This window comes from Branchiostoma floridae, chromosome 1, assembly GCF_000003815.2.
Source record: "Branchiostoma floridae strain S238N-H82 chromosome 1, Bfl_VNyyK, whole genome shotgun sequence".
NCBI lineage: Eukaryota > Metazoa > Chordata > Leptocardii > Amphioxiformes > Branchiostomatidae > Branchiostoma > Branchiostoma floridae.
This window is the reverse complement of record NC_049979.1, coordinates 24,473,757-24,487,725: the sequence shown is the minus strand read 5'-3', so window position 1 is coordinate 24,487,725 and position 13,969 is coordinate 24,473,757. Positions and strand designations below refer to the sequence as shown.

The window sequence follows — 13,969 nt, the reverse complement described above, 5'->3', positions numbered from 1 at the left end:
GTCTCTTTGAAATGATGTGAAATTCAGAGGATGACTTTCTTTAGCCCATGTGTCATTCCCTAACATATATTATGTGAAACAATGGGATCTTAAGGACGTGAGTCGTCGTACGATTGTTAACTTCATAGATGTTTATTTTGGGACAGCCACGCATGTTTCCTTCAGAGTACAGCTATCTTGCAACACAAAGGGTTGTCTTAGATCCTTGTCAATGGTTGGTTTTGTCACAACCTGCTTGAAAATCCTACCGCATCAACATCGTCCGACGATCGCACGACCTATGCGACCGCACCCTTGACACGTAGGTCACAAATGAAAATTAATAGCCACGTATACGTTGTTGCGATCAAGAATTCTGTTCTAACTTGGTAGGCTTTCCGCCATTTGACAGGTTGAAATATGATCACATGTACCTACCCGCACCATTGTCAACAAACCGGTTTGTATCCACAATACGTTGAGCACCTGTGACCCACTGTGACCCCCAATTACTCGCTGTAAACATTAATCATTGTATGTCTGGTCGGTATTGGCGTGTTTTAATGTAGGGATGCCGTTTTGCATGTGGATTTTCGCCTACGGGTTAACATGTGTGCCATTACGGATTTTAACAACTCGGCTACTGATGTATATCTAGAATAACAAAGGCTGAGCGAAACCTAAAGTTCAAAGGTTAGGACGACACTGCTTGAACTGTCAGAAGGAATGTTAACATGGTCAGACATTATGGGACTATAAATTACATGTACATATATGAAATCACTGGGGTCCCTTTTCCCTGTATACATCTGACCAGCAAACAGAACTATAGTTTAAGCTAAATATCCAAAGATCAGAACATGTACTTGAGATCACTTCTGAATGTTGGGGTTTTAATGTTAACAGTCTAAGCCTGAGTTACATGTACCTTTCACTCCAAAGTTTATACATCGTATTTGTTGTAGTAACATGTCATGAAAATACAGTTTTAAAGAAGGTTTAAATAGTGTAGTACTGAATGTGTAAAGTCTCCCAATGCCTTTTTTGGCTCTATTTACAGGCGGACTAGCTTAGTTTCTACACCACAGCATTGCTTTGATATGGCCCAACTCTACAGTAAACACTAGCTGGGCTTGCTCGAACTATTGTATTGTGAGTAACGCGGTGGCTCGTACTCACGTACGGATACATGTATCTACACATTATAGAACGTTGGAAATTACGTTGGATTCTAACTGGACAATAAGTGTCTTCTATGAGTTGTGGGTACGCCATACATGTACATCAGGTAGGTATCTACATTGTAGGTCTGTTTGTTACACACGCTTTCTGAGTACCATATTTCTTCTCGTGTTTGAGTTACACGTGCATGTACAGTACTAAGGTTAAATGGGGAGGGGCACCAAAACAGTATGCTACATCATAAGCTCTGTTGTATTTTGGGGATACAAGGTTTTACTGGATTCCCAGGGGAAGTCTATGCTTCGTGGAAACTGGAAGGGTCTGAGCAGTTTGTAGACCGTAAATAGTCGGAAGCCAACACTAGCCAAACGTTTGAAGTGTACATGTTTCTAAACATTCAGCCAAGCATTGGTTTCCGGGGGTGGGGGCGCAAGGGAGAAAAAAAATAATACCCGGTGGAATTTAACGTTTTTGCCGTATTGTGGTTTGTCCGGAGATGCCACGCGTAAAAAAATAGACAGTTGTAGTAAAAACAACCAATGGTAAAGTACATTGAGTGGTTTATCAATCATATTCAAGTACGTAACTACATGTACAATGTATTGGTGTAAAGTTAAGTAACTTGTTTACTCGGAACATTTCACATCGTTTGATCACATGCAGCCGCCTGCTTGACGCTTAGGAAGTGAGAAAGTCAATGGTGGTAAAGGCTCGTGTATGGGAAGTAACGTCCTCTGCTTGTACATCAATTTCCGTCCCACCAAAAGTAAACTTGACCTCTATAACACGCTCCCTCCCACCCCGGGGATCGGGCATATCAACATGAACTCTACCACAGAGTCTCATACCAGGGTCTGTGGTAAACCTTGGGCTCCCCTCACTTGTAGAAAAGAGATATACTGTTGCACTACGCTGACTTTCTCGCACTGCTTTAAAGTTAATGCTTTTTGAGTAATGCAAGCCGACAACCTCATCCACACCAACAAATTTGTTGAATACATCTGTGGCAAGTACAAGCCCGTGAGCTACAACCCTTTTCTGTGGCGGGTGCACCCCCTCTATGAACTCTGTCATGGACCTGACACCGTAGGTACGGGCGCTCACCCTTTCCTGAATGGCGTCCGGATTTCGTCCAAACAAAACCGCTCCCTTGATAACAGCTAGACTCGCCTCTTCAGGGACCAAGACACGAACTTCCCTGTCCGAAACAGCAGCCACCACTACCTCCCATAACAATGGTGAATCGGCAAAACCACCCACCAGGAAAATAGTTTTGATGTTGCTCACTCTAGGGTTAGTCAGAAGTGACTGGAGGTGGGTCGTTATTTGGTGCAAGACAGGTTGAAACAAACCATGCATGGCTTCTTTAGACATTCGCAGTAGACCATTTGAAAACCTTACTCCTTCTACACCGCTATTTGATACTATGTAGGCAATGTTTCTGGATAGCATACTAACAAAGCTATAGTACAAATGAACACTTGCATCGGTACCCGATCTTTTCTTCATTTCGAAGTCTGCCATAAGCTGCACGTTTTCTTGTGGAAATTTGTTCCTGTAGTCATTCATGAACTCTTCACCAAATATTCTATCTAGAAGATCGCTGAAATTAGAGTCGACATTTGTGCCGCCCCATGGCCCGCCTGTTGGACGGTGCAGTTCTCTCACAGAGCCGTCGTCTCGTATTTCATGTACGGTCACGTCCACCGTGCCTCCTGTAGTGAGTCGAGAAGAAATGCAATGCTTTTGTTAATTTGGCACGAATTTGGCACGATAACTTATTTGTCCTGAACTCCTTGGTACGTAAATACCTTTCTGGAAACAAACGATTTTATTCATGCTTTGTCGATTACAAAAAAGCCTTTGACTCCGCTTGCAGAGAGGCACTTCGTAGGGGTAACTTTGTTGTCTCCTAACGGAGTCGAAGGTTTTATCCCCTATTCCCCTATTCCCGAATTTAGCAGTTTAAAACGAAGTCCCTATTTCTAAACTCTGTGCATATATACTCCGTGCATATAATGAACGTTTGTAGACACAGCGCACAAGAATGAAGAAATTACTGATACAAATACAAGGATTAACTGTAAACATACAAGTTAATCTGTGACGGATAGAGTAAGAAATGTGTAGCAAAGCCTATAGAAGCCTTGTACGTTGGCTCATAATTACCTCCACAGTCCACGACCATGTAACGTTCTTCTGGGTCCATTTGGAGTGATGTTGTGTTCCCCGTGTCTTTCCTAAAGTGGGCCACCGGCAGTTGTCGGCAGAACAGTGAGGCCGCTTCAGGTTCCAGCGCTATCAGTAGGCGTTTTCTGTGGTTTCTTGAAGCGATGCCAGCCTAGAATGTAAATAGAATTGGTATAGTATCAACATACGTTGAGAGATTATTATTTTAAAAGGAAGAGCTACTGCATGGAGAGTATATTGACCAGACATTCTCAGACCAAGCTTTCGTGTAGCATTTTTCTACATGGATATCTTACTGAATACAGTGTTGCTTAGCAGGTACCTTATACGCCGCTTCCCTCATGAACTGTTTAGCCGCATCGTTCCAAATAGCCGGGACAGTGATGACCCAGCGGATGTTGTGTGCTTCTATATCGGCGCCAGTAGATATCTTCACTGCGTCTCTCAGATGATCGCTAAGAAACTTCAGAGCATGCGAGAAAACGTCCAAAGCAGGCAACGTCCTTCCGTTGGCAGCGGTCAGAAGTACGTCCCTTGTAATGCCCTGAGCGAGATGAAGAATCAATTGTTATAACGTTAACGTTATAACAGACAACCAATTGTATACGCAATTCAAATTGTATAGTAGCACACTTTACTATCTGTCCTTTACTTGCTCGTGGTATCCTTTTACATGGTTAAGACAAATGCTAGCAAAGTCAGTCTGCTCAGAGTTTACCCTATATTATATCTTATCAAAACAGATAAGAGATATGTACTTACCGCATGGTCAGAATGTAGACTCATCTTGAAATGCTCAAAGAAGTAGTGTGACTTGTCAGTCTCATTTTCCGTCAAGGTGGCGTACTTTTCTACGGCCTGGAATCCAAACGCGATGAATTCTTTGTTAGGGCCCAGTAAAACACTGGTGGGGGTCTTATAAGACTGACAGCCAAGGTTCTGGCCCCAGTTTTTGTTAAGGAAAATCGGGGCATCACTGTTCTCGTTATTTGTACCGTCACAAAATGAGAACCCGTATCCACTAAATGTTGTCCCAAAGTCTATCCCAGCGACTAGTAGCACGTTTAGCGGGCTGGGGTTTTCAGCCATGAGTAGTGCTCCGCAGTAAGATGTTTGTCACGTTACCGGACTGTGACCGGGACGCAGTCTTTGTTTGCGGAAGGCTAGGTTCGTCTGGCGCATGCGTCTCATAGATAGACTTGTTGTAACAGGCTTGGCTGTTAACGGAGGGTGTAACAGAAAAATCCCCCGGATGATTGACACTTGTATCTGACACATGAGCAGCCGTATGCGTTTTGGTAATCACCGGCAATTCATACATCATGTGTCATAAATGTGTTCGATATACAACAAGGGGCATAAAAGATCTTGCAATTTCGAAATGGATATAAAATCTACACGGTGTAGTGTGACACATGTATTGTATTTGATATTGTCTGTTTTGTCTATTTGCTCCATAAAAACTGTTAAAACATTTCGTATCTTAGTCGTTCTACTAGGAAATGTGCAGGATACATTCCCAATAGACAAGAGCTAGTGACTCTCTCTCTCAGCAAGTAATTGACGATAAGAATCAACAATAAGAAAACCTTTGAATGAAATTCATACATAGTTTTATTAGGTCTATCATATTTCCAGCACTTGGCAGGAATTGACGCAAGTTCTACACAAGTTAAGGCAGAACCCTTAATAGAGTCCTACGAAATGGCATCTTGATCTCATGTATATTCCTTGGTAGAATAATTGTTATTGAATTTACAAACAGAGACATCAGAAACTAAGCCTTTATAACATCTAGTAAGTATTGTTTTAACCGCCCAATATCACTAACCTGAAATGATAATCTAAGTCACTATAGCTATTAGCATAATAAGTGGTGAAAGTTGTTGTTGTACCATAAGTGTATTTCTTATTTGCTAGAAAACATTCTGGACTACCGAGGCAGCAAGGAAGAATAGTCTTTTGTTGTTACATGCTGGACAAGTGAAGGTGAAAGTGAAAGTAGTTCCATTTGCACAGTTTACGAGGTAATTTCATAGTGACGAATCTCTTTTTCCTGATCATCACCTCTATCAAGATCACAGAACACTGAGGCCAATTAAGATCAGATGAGTCCATCAAGAAACATCTATTATTTAAATTTGACTTGACAAAATCAGCATTGACATTGTCATCGGCGTCGGTTGTCAAGCGAAGGCATAGCGACTATTCCACCGCGCATGTGGGTTTTGTGCTGTTCGGTTCGTTGACTCCTATCAAGATACACCAGCCCGGGCTGAAGCAGAGTTCCTCCTCTACAGTCGTATAAAGACGGCCACACATAAAACCTAATCCTTGCATTCGGACTCTTCTCACACGTGTACCACACACGATGGTTTCTTTCGTTGTAACACCCGCCTTCTACTGATATATACATAGGCGGCTGCATAATGTTCATTTGCCACGCGAGTCTACAACACGCAGAGAGATATTGTCCAAAAACATGGTCGCCTCCAATTTCTTGAATCTGCCACATGTAGGCCGTGCTGAGATTAGACATCGTCTTCTGTCAAGAAAAGAACAAGAAACGACATTTATTTCTTTGTAGATGCACACAAATACACCAATAAATTCTCTAACGTTCAAACTGCAATATATCACTTGCAAAAATGCGAACAAACCTTTTCCAACTGCTCAATGCTACATTTTTCCGCGTCAGACCTCCACCGTTTGGTCAGCATGTTTCGTAGCGCTTCTGGCAACTGGTCTGCTTCTTCTTCTTCTACTGACTTGGTTTGCGAATGAGCCTAACATGTGCATGACAAGAAAAGTATCCCATGTACATTAACAGAAACCTGTATACAGTTAATTTTGCATTTGATTTCTGCAATCTAAAAAGGATCGAAATCCACACGAATACATGCAGTAACAGCACAGAACAGTTTTACCTTGGCAATAACAGGCTCTTCAGAGCGAAGGGAGCCGCGGAGAATATTGTTCTGATGGCGGTACAGCTTCTGTATCTGTTTTCTGGCGACATGGAAGGCGACCTGAGTCGTGCAATGCAAAGATGTTATCGGACACTATCAAGCAATACAAGTCACAGAGAAAACGCAGCTGGCGATGCCTATGTATATGTCTTCCCATAATTCTGTTTTCTGAAATGAATGTTACTTCTTGTGTCATCTTTATTCACTATATCTCGTGCACTTCCCAATGTCGTCTACTTTACATATCATTTTAACAAAGGTAATTCAAAAATGTAATTCGTATACGTAGCCTTTTTCTGAATGGCCATTGGAAGAATGTTATAAATTTTCCATTCGTTTTCTACTTGCAGACTATTGTTCCCATTTATGGGGAAAATTAGCCAAGTCTGTGTCTTTTTTTAATGAAGCTGGCGTTTTGTAACATTAGAGCAATAAAATTGGCCTTCGTCTTTATCGTGCGTACTGCTAAATGTAGTTTATGTACCGTGATAGTGCTGCAAAGCAGATGAAAGGTGGTCTGATCGTCCTCTCCGCGGCCGAAGCGCATGTCCATGGTTTCCTTTGCTTTCAGCCATTCTGTGCTTTCTATCTCCCTAAAGCGCTCTGCAAGTGTGGATGGACGGATTTTTTCACTCACATTTTCCAAAGACCTTTCATTCGACGCCATGAGACTTGAAAGCCTGGAAAAACAATAGTTTTACAGCATTTTCCATGGTTTTAATCATACCTGCCGTTTATTAATTCATAATCTATTTTGCATACATTTTACTGATGAAAAAAATTGTGGGGGTTCGCTTTCTATGCCTAAGATGTCGACAAAGTTTTACCCGTCTCCCTAAATACTACAGTATTATCAATTAAGTGAATAGTAGAACGGAAAATTATACACACATGTACTGAGTCTATTGTGCAAGGTACCTTTCATCTAGGTTCTTGGTAGTTCTCAGCTTCAACTTGTACAGCGACACCTGAGATTTTAGACAATCATGTTCAGTTTTCAGCTTTTCATGGCTTTCAATGTAGTTTGACAGCTTAGAACGAAGCCCTTCAGGCAGCGCGTTCATTACATCATGTAGGGGCTCGGGAAGAGAGGCGGCTTTTGTGTCGTCCCTTCTAGTAGATGCAACCTCACAGGACGACGATCGTGCCGCAGACCCGTGTCTGTCAGTTGACCGTCCCCTATCGTGTCGTGGGCTATTGTTGATTGGACACTGGACTGGAATCTCGGTCATATTAGCAGCACCCGACTGTCTCTTCTTTTCGTGCTCCCAGTCGACTACGGGGGCTGCTACCTTTACTGGTCGCAAATTATGGTCCACAATCATCGGCTGTCTTCTTCCACTTCCGCGACTGCTAGAGTTTGTAGCCGCCGGAGGGAATTTCAGTCCTTCTCGAGAATGTAGAGAACTCCGCTTTTCCGACATGGCTAGCACTGTTCCCTTTTTGTTCGGCATATAAGAATTAAACGCCATGTTCCTATTCGTTCCATCTATGTCTGAAAACAGAGTTATGTTACGCGATTCGTCTGCAAGTGAGAAAAAGATAAAGTACTTCCAAGGGTAGTGATGCGAAGGTGTCCTCCAAGTTGGAAGGAATTATAAACAACCTCCCGTACCGTATGACTGTCTTGTCTCCAAGTATAACGAACTTAGAACCACTGGGTTCCTATCACTAACCGCCATTTTTCCTTTCGTGAAGGTGGCAAAGGTCACCTGGCGATCTGTGAAGAGAAAAGGTCACTTGAGACTCCAACGGTGTAGGTCTTTTGTAATCGGCAATGTACCAATATTTGCCTGGTCTTATTTACGGCTTTATAGGTCTGAACAAAGTGCCTGTTATCCCGTACTTGTAATATTGATGTTAGAGGGGGGGGGGAGGCAAACGAGTGAGTATATGAATTCCGTTTGAGTTCCGTATTCATATTTTCGCTTGGGGTTTGAGTTTGTGGAGAAAAAGCTGTTTTTTTTTACTTTGAGCTGGAACAGCCTGGTAATCATGACAAGCTGAATAAAACGACTTCTTCTCCCGCGATTAATTAGCATAAGGTTTAATTATAATGGTCCATATATCTCAAATAATGGTAAATTCTGTTCATTTATCTTTCATTTAAATATGTATCAACGTTATCTTGAACAAATATTATTTGGTCTATCATTTGCACATTGATTCTGTAATGTGATGGTTCTATATTTCTTTTCTACCGTAACGGTTATTACCTTAATTGCTTCGTTGCAGTTTGTACAGTGTAACATGGCTAGAGTGTGATACTATACGCAACATTTAGAATATTGCAAACTAATGAAGTTCGAAAAGGATGATTCTTGTCGATATGCATATTTTCCTAACACAGAAAAAAATGATATTTCTTAGTCAGAAGCTTTTCTATCCATTTCGCTTTATTCATGCAGTTCCGCCTATGGCTGAATAGCGGCAAAAGGCGTTACATTTAAGATTGTTTTCTGTTACTTATTCTTGTAAAACTATAATTATATATTTGATGTATAATAATATTTTCCGCATTATCATGCAAGAAATATCCTAATTTGCATAATCTGCATCTCATTGGGTACATTTCGGTCAAAGTTACCTGCATACCAAATATTATGGACATTCATCGCTCCTTGAAATATTTAACAAAAATGTGCTTGCAGTTGCGTAGAGGGCCCAAACCTACAAAACCTCTTTCTTATACCCCAAACTATCTGCAACCAAAAAATCAAGACCATTTCATGCCCAGAGCAAAATATACAAAAACTAGAATTTCTGCTGAAGTACGAAGACACTATAGGTGGCCCAGAATCAATCTTGACCTTTGTCCTGCTAACACCTACCTACATACCACATATCATTGCAATCCATCCATGGAGGTTGTACACACACACACACACACACACACACACACACACACACACACACACACCAAAACACACCAAAACACCACCTCAACTTTTATGGAGGTAATAAACCACTGACATTGATACTGACATTTCCATTTGGTAATGCACTAAGACCCTAAGGATGAGCATACTATCATAAACATGTCTTTTTAATCGGTTACACGCTTCAAAAATATATCATACCAACTTTCATGTTTTTGCCACATTTCCACAATTGTCCCCATATATTTTACCAGTAGCCTTAATGTAATTGCTCAGATTCCCATGGATTTTTTATTGCAACATTTATTAATAGTACATATATGTTGTTTTTTATCGACATACCCCTATTATTGACTTACTTTCCTGTTTTATCTCCTCCTTTATTGCACCATACAGACGACCGGTATGGGTATTTTCTACCTGTAGCTTGACCCTTTGAGAAAGTACAAATGTAACAAATTCTGATCAATACTGCCCATAAAACTTCAACTGACAACAACATTTACTCGTAGAAGACAACTTGATGATAGTATGTACCGATCAAAGTCATGTAATTGTTATCATACGTTTTTTTCGAGGACGTACACATGTGGCTTCCAACAATGTAGTTTTTAGACTATTCATATGGAAAATAAACAGTAGGTCCGAGCAAAGAGGCAAGTATTACTGTTTCATGGAGTATAAATTAGCTAATTCTAGCATACGAATATACCTATCATATAGCAAACTTTCAATAATGTTACTCTTTTTTTGTGGTTTTGAGATCTACAATTCTGTCTCATGGCCTCCAAATGTTGGTTTTTCCTGCGAGGTGGTTTCACTTTCGTCATGAAACTGTTCTTTACAAAGCATGACCCTGCCTTTAGCAGCCACCCCTCCACCTTCATAATTATACAAGATTGGCCAAATATAGACTTGAATCTCTGAGTTTGTATCATCATCACTATCATACCACAGATTGTGAATGTTCATATCGTAGGTGGTAGGTTTGGTAGACACCACCATTGGGGGCTGTACCAGCCGGAATTGCCATGCAAGGAGACAACACGCCTTCACGTATTTTTGTACCTCGTCATGACCGACAAAGAACCCTTCTGGTAGCGATAACGTCTCAGTCGCTTTCACTTTCACATTCTATGGGAAACAAGAACAGACATTAGTTACTGCAAATTAAGTTTTTTAAATCCACACTACGATGTAATATGAATACGTATACTGTTCCAAGAAGTATAGCTTGGCAGATGAAGCCAGCTTAGACCCAGGCCCTCTGACAGATCACGTCAGATCGCTACTGTCACTGTTCTTGTACTCTTTGTAAGGTCGTCTATGCCTGTCGACAAATTTAGTAACAAATGTTATAGTTTGAGTAGGACAGTTGCAACACCTAAAATCGTGATTTTGCACATTTCGATGAGAACGAACCCAATATTGCATTACTTCTACATTTTGTGATGTGGGGAAGTCATTGCGCATGCAGATACTTTATACTCGTACGTACGTCTTCTATCACAGAGAGATCAACGAAGTGGGACGTTTTCTTAATGCACTTCAGTATCTCGTTCTTTAACGCCTGTGAAACCACTGGAGGAACGAGTCCCTTTGTATCCGGTATACACTGGCGCTCAGGGATGTCCTGTAGAGATCCGGCATGAAAATTAAAAAAAAAGATAGATATCAATTACATTGTATATATGTAAATAACACTAACCCACCACATTCACTTGTCTTGTCCCTTGCATCCACGAATCAGTTGTTTAGGTTCCTTAATTGTGTTTTTACCTTTATTTTTCCTATGTCTGTATGGCATTATCACCTGTTACTAACGAACATGCACAATGATTAAACCCCCGTCACCGGAGCAGTATAAAAGAAGAAGAAGAATTACATATACATGCTGTCTTAAACCCAAAGGCTGCGTTGGCTAATCACCTTATAAGCTATACCTTAGTGTTCAAGGTCCAACTTTTGTTTAATAACTATAGGTCTAGATAACAACAAGATATATGTAACGTTATTAGAGATCCACGTAAGCTACCCTCTATTACTTTAGTTTTGTAGTTCGTAGTAGATCATGCAACAGTCTCTATCTGAACTTTTTGTTGTGTCAAAGCTTCATGTTTTAATAGGGAAAATAACGTGGTATGAAGTGTATAACTTGTGTAGGCCTTACTTTTTCATCATTTAATGAATGAATCTGAGACTGGACTGGACTTAAAAACATATGGAGTATCCCGGCCTCACATCTGGTAACCTCGGTCCTGGCTGCATTATAAGCTGCCTACAACAAATTAGAAATGAATGTGATATCAGATCTATTCACATCCTCAGTCACATTGTAGAGCTATTGAAATAGGTATAGAACCGCATGATGCAAACTATACTAGAGCATGCACACAATGGAAAAGTCATTCAACAGTAAGTCTTAAAATTTGTAAAGTTCTGTAGAATCCCTACTGTAAAATCCCTACTGTCTCATATACACTGGAATGAATATTTTGGGAATAAGAGATTAATTAGATTGATAAATTTGCCTGTAAAATGATTTTAGGCCATAACGTTTTCTGCACTATTTATCTGTTGATCTAGATCATACATACGTCCATAAGAAAGCATAAAAGCCTCAGTGCGTCGTGGCTTGGAATGCTGTTACTGTTGTCAATCTGTTCTTTAGCTGCCACCCATTCCGTCGACTCAAGTTGCCTATATCGCTCCCCCAGACTACTCGGGCGCACAGTTTCTTCTATATTCTCCAGGTGCCTTTCGTCTGCAGACACTTGTGCACTGAGGTACGCTGACAGCCTACAAGTAGACGTTTCATATTTCATATAAGTTACATATTTGATAACAGGGCCCAAGCTACGTTGGAGAAAAATTAAAAAAATCAAAATCCTACATCATTTTTTTCAGCATTTACCTTCTAATGATGTTTTATTTTGTTGATATAAAAAGTAGTTAGTTCAAAACGTATTCCACTTTCTTCATGCAAGGACAGGGCCAAACATTTCCATGACTGAATTCGAAAGACTTCAAGGGTTTAAGTGAGACAAAAATGGTTATCCTGTGTACACGAATTGTCCAATCTCTACGCAGCAAAGAACACAACGCACAAAGGTGTAGCAATTGCTACCGATGGAGAATTCGGCGTTATTTTATGACAAGTGTTCCAAAATTGGACATGAAAAACAGCTAAAACGTCTCAAATTATCAACCTTTATATCGCCAATGTTCCATACCCGGTAAACCAAGTATTTAGGCATTTGCCAATTTAACGTTAACAGTACAATTGAACTATTACGATTTTACCATTCTTACCTCCCTGTCATTTCTTCAAGCTCCAGTTCTAACCTACGGACCTGCTGACTAAGAACAAGATTTTCTTCTTTAAGTCGACGATTTGTCCTTTCCACTTGATGAGCCGCACCAGCCACAGTGCGCCCTTTCACGGTAAGCGAGTACTGCTCACTTATGCCGCCGTCTTCAATTTGCTGAGTACTGTCCTCGGAACGTCCAAGAAGATCGGACAAGCTTAACCCTCAAGCACCCGACCTTTTTTTGCGACTAAAATGACCGAGTGGGGTCCAAACGGACCCCAAAATGTTTTGTTCATAAAATCACAGTATCATTTCTTATCGGCGATCATTGTATATACATTGCTTCGTCAATGAAAGAGAAAGATTTTGAGATGTTAAGGTGTTGCTAATTCCAAGTCGTTATCATAATTTATGCAAAAGTTCAGAAGGACCACGTTTTGCACTAAACCTATTCCGAACAGATAGGGGGATTTTGAGGCCCTCAGCAACGTTTATTTCGCATAACTCATGAACGGCTAGAGCTAAAGCTACGAAACTTGGTAATTTATCACAAAATATTGTTTGCAAACGTTTTTGGTCAATAAAGTAAGTTTACCATTTTTGGGGGTTGCCATGGCAACCATATTCTAACAGGCATATTTTTGCCAAAATTTGACAATTTCAATTTAAACAAGGTTTTCTTGCTAAACTACACCTGTTTTCTGACAACAATTAAATTCTATGAAATTCAATGTAATTTTCATGACTTAAAATTTATAATTTATGCTAATTTCATGACGTCATTGGTCAAAATCCAAGATGGCCGCCCTGATTAGGCAAATGACGTCATAATGTCGTCACATTACATGTTGATGACACAGAAATGTTTGTGATGATTTAAGTTTACATTCTTATCATTGTCTGAAAGTTTGGTAGTCATACTGTAAGTGGTTAAGGAGTTAGCCTCCAAAGTTTGTTTTAAAAACTGCACATTTTTGCTGGGGTCCGTTTGGACCCCAGAGGGACTGAACACAAACTTTCTTTATAATTTCCACATTATTGTACCAATCTTTGCAAAAAGAAGGTAGAGAAGGTATAAGACATATTGACTGACAAAGTCACGGAAGGATTTTTTCTTCAGATTAAAAATGTTCAAATGGCACTTCAAAATGTACGCCTGGGGTCCAAATGGACCCCACTCGGGTGTTTGAGGGTTAAGTATCCGCCCATCCTGCAAACTCGTGTCGTAAACTATGCACAGAACGATCACTACAGTCGCCATATACTACGTAGTATATTTCACTTAAATTCCCCTCTACATTATGCTGCTGTCAGTCGGTAAGAAAACATGCGCGGACACCTGCGTCCTGAAGAGGTCAAAGCTCAGTGGGCATGTTTACCATGCCCCGCAGGTACAAACTAGTGACGAGAACGCCGCGGAGTCACACTTTGTCTGGGACGAAAGCAAAGGAAGACGATG

The 13,969-nt window shown here is 40.6% G+C and overlaps 1 protein-coding gene across 1 annotated transcript; it reads right to left on the bottom strand.

Annotated features, from left to right (window-relative positions):
• Positions 1-673: 673 nt before the first annotated feature.
• On the bottom strand, positions 674-4,440 carry LOC118417727 (heat shock 70 kDa protein 12A-like). Its single transcript, XM_035823451.1, has 5 exons — positions 4,114-4,440; positions 3,674-3,895; positions 3,331-3,502; positions 2,655-2,876; positions 674-693 (listed from the first exon to the last, which is right to left on the bottom strand). The coding sequence occupies exons 1-5, from the start codon at positions 4,438-4,440 to the stop codon at positions 674-676; spliced, it is 963 nt and encodes a 320-aa protein (XP_035679344.1).
• Positions 4,441-13,969: the final 9,529 nt, after the last annotated feature.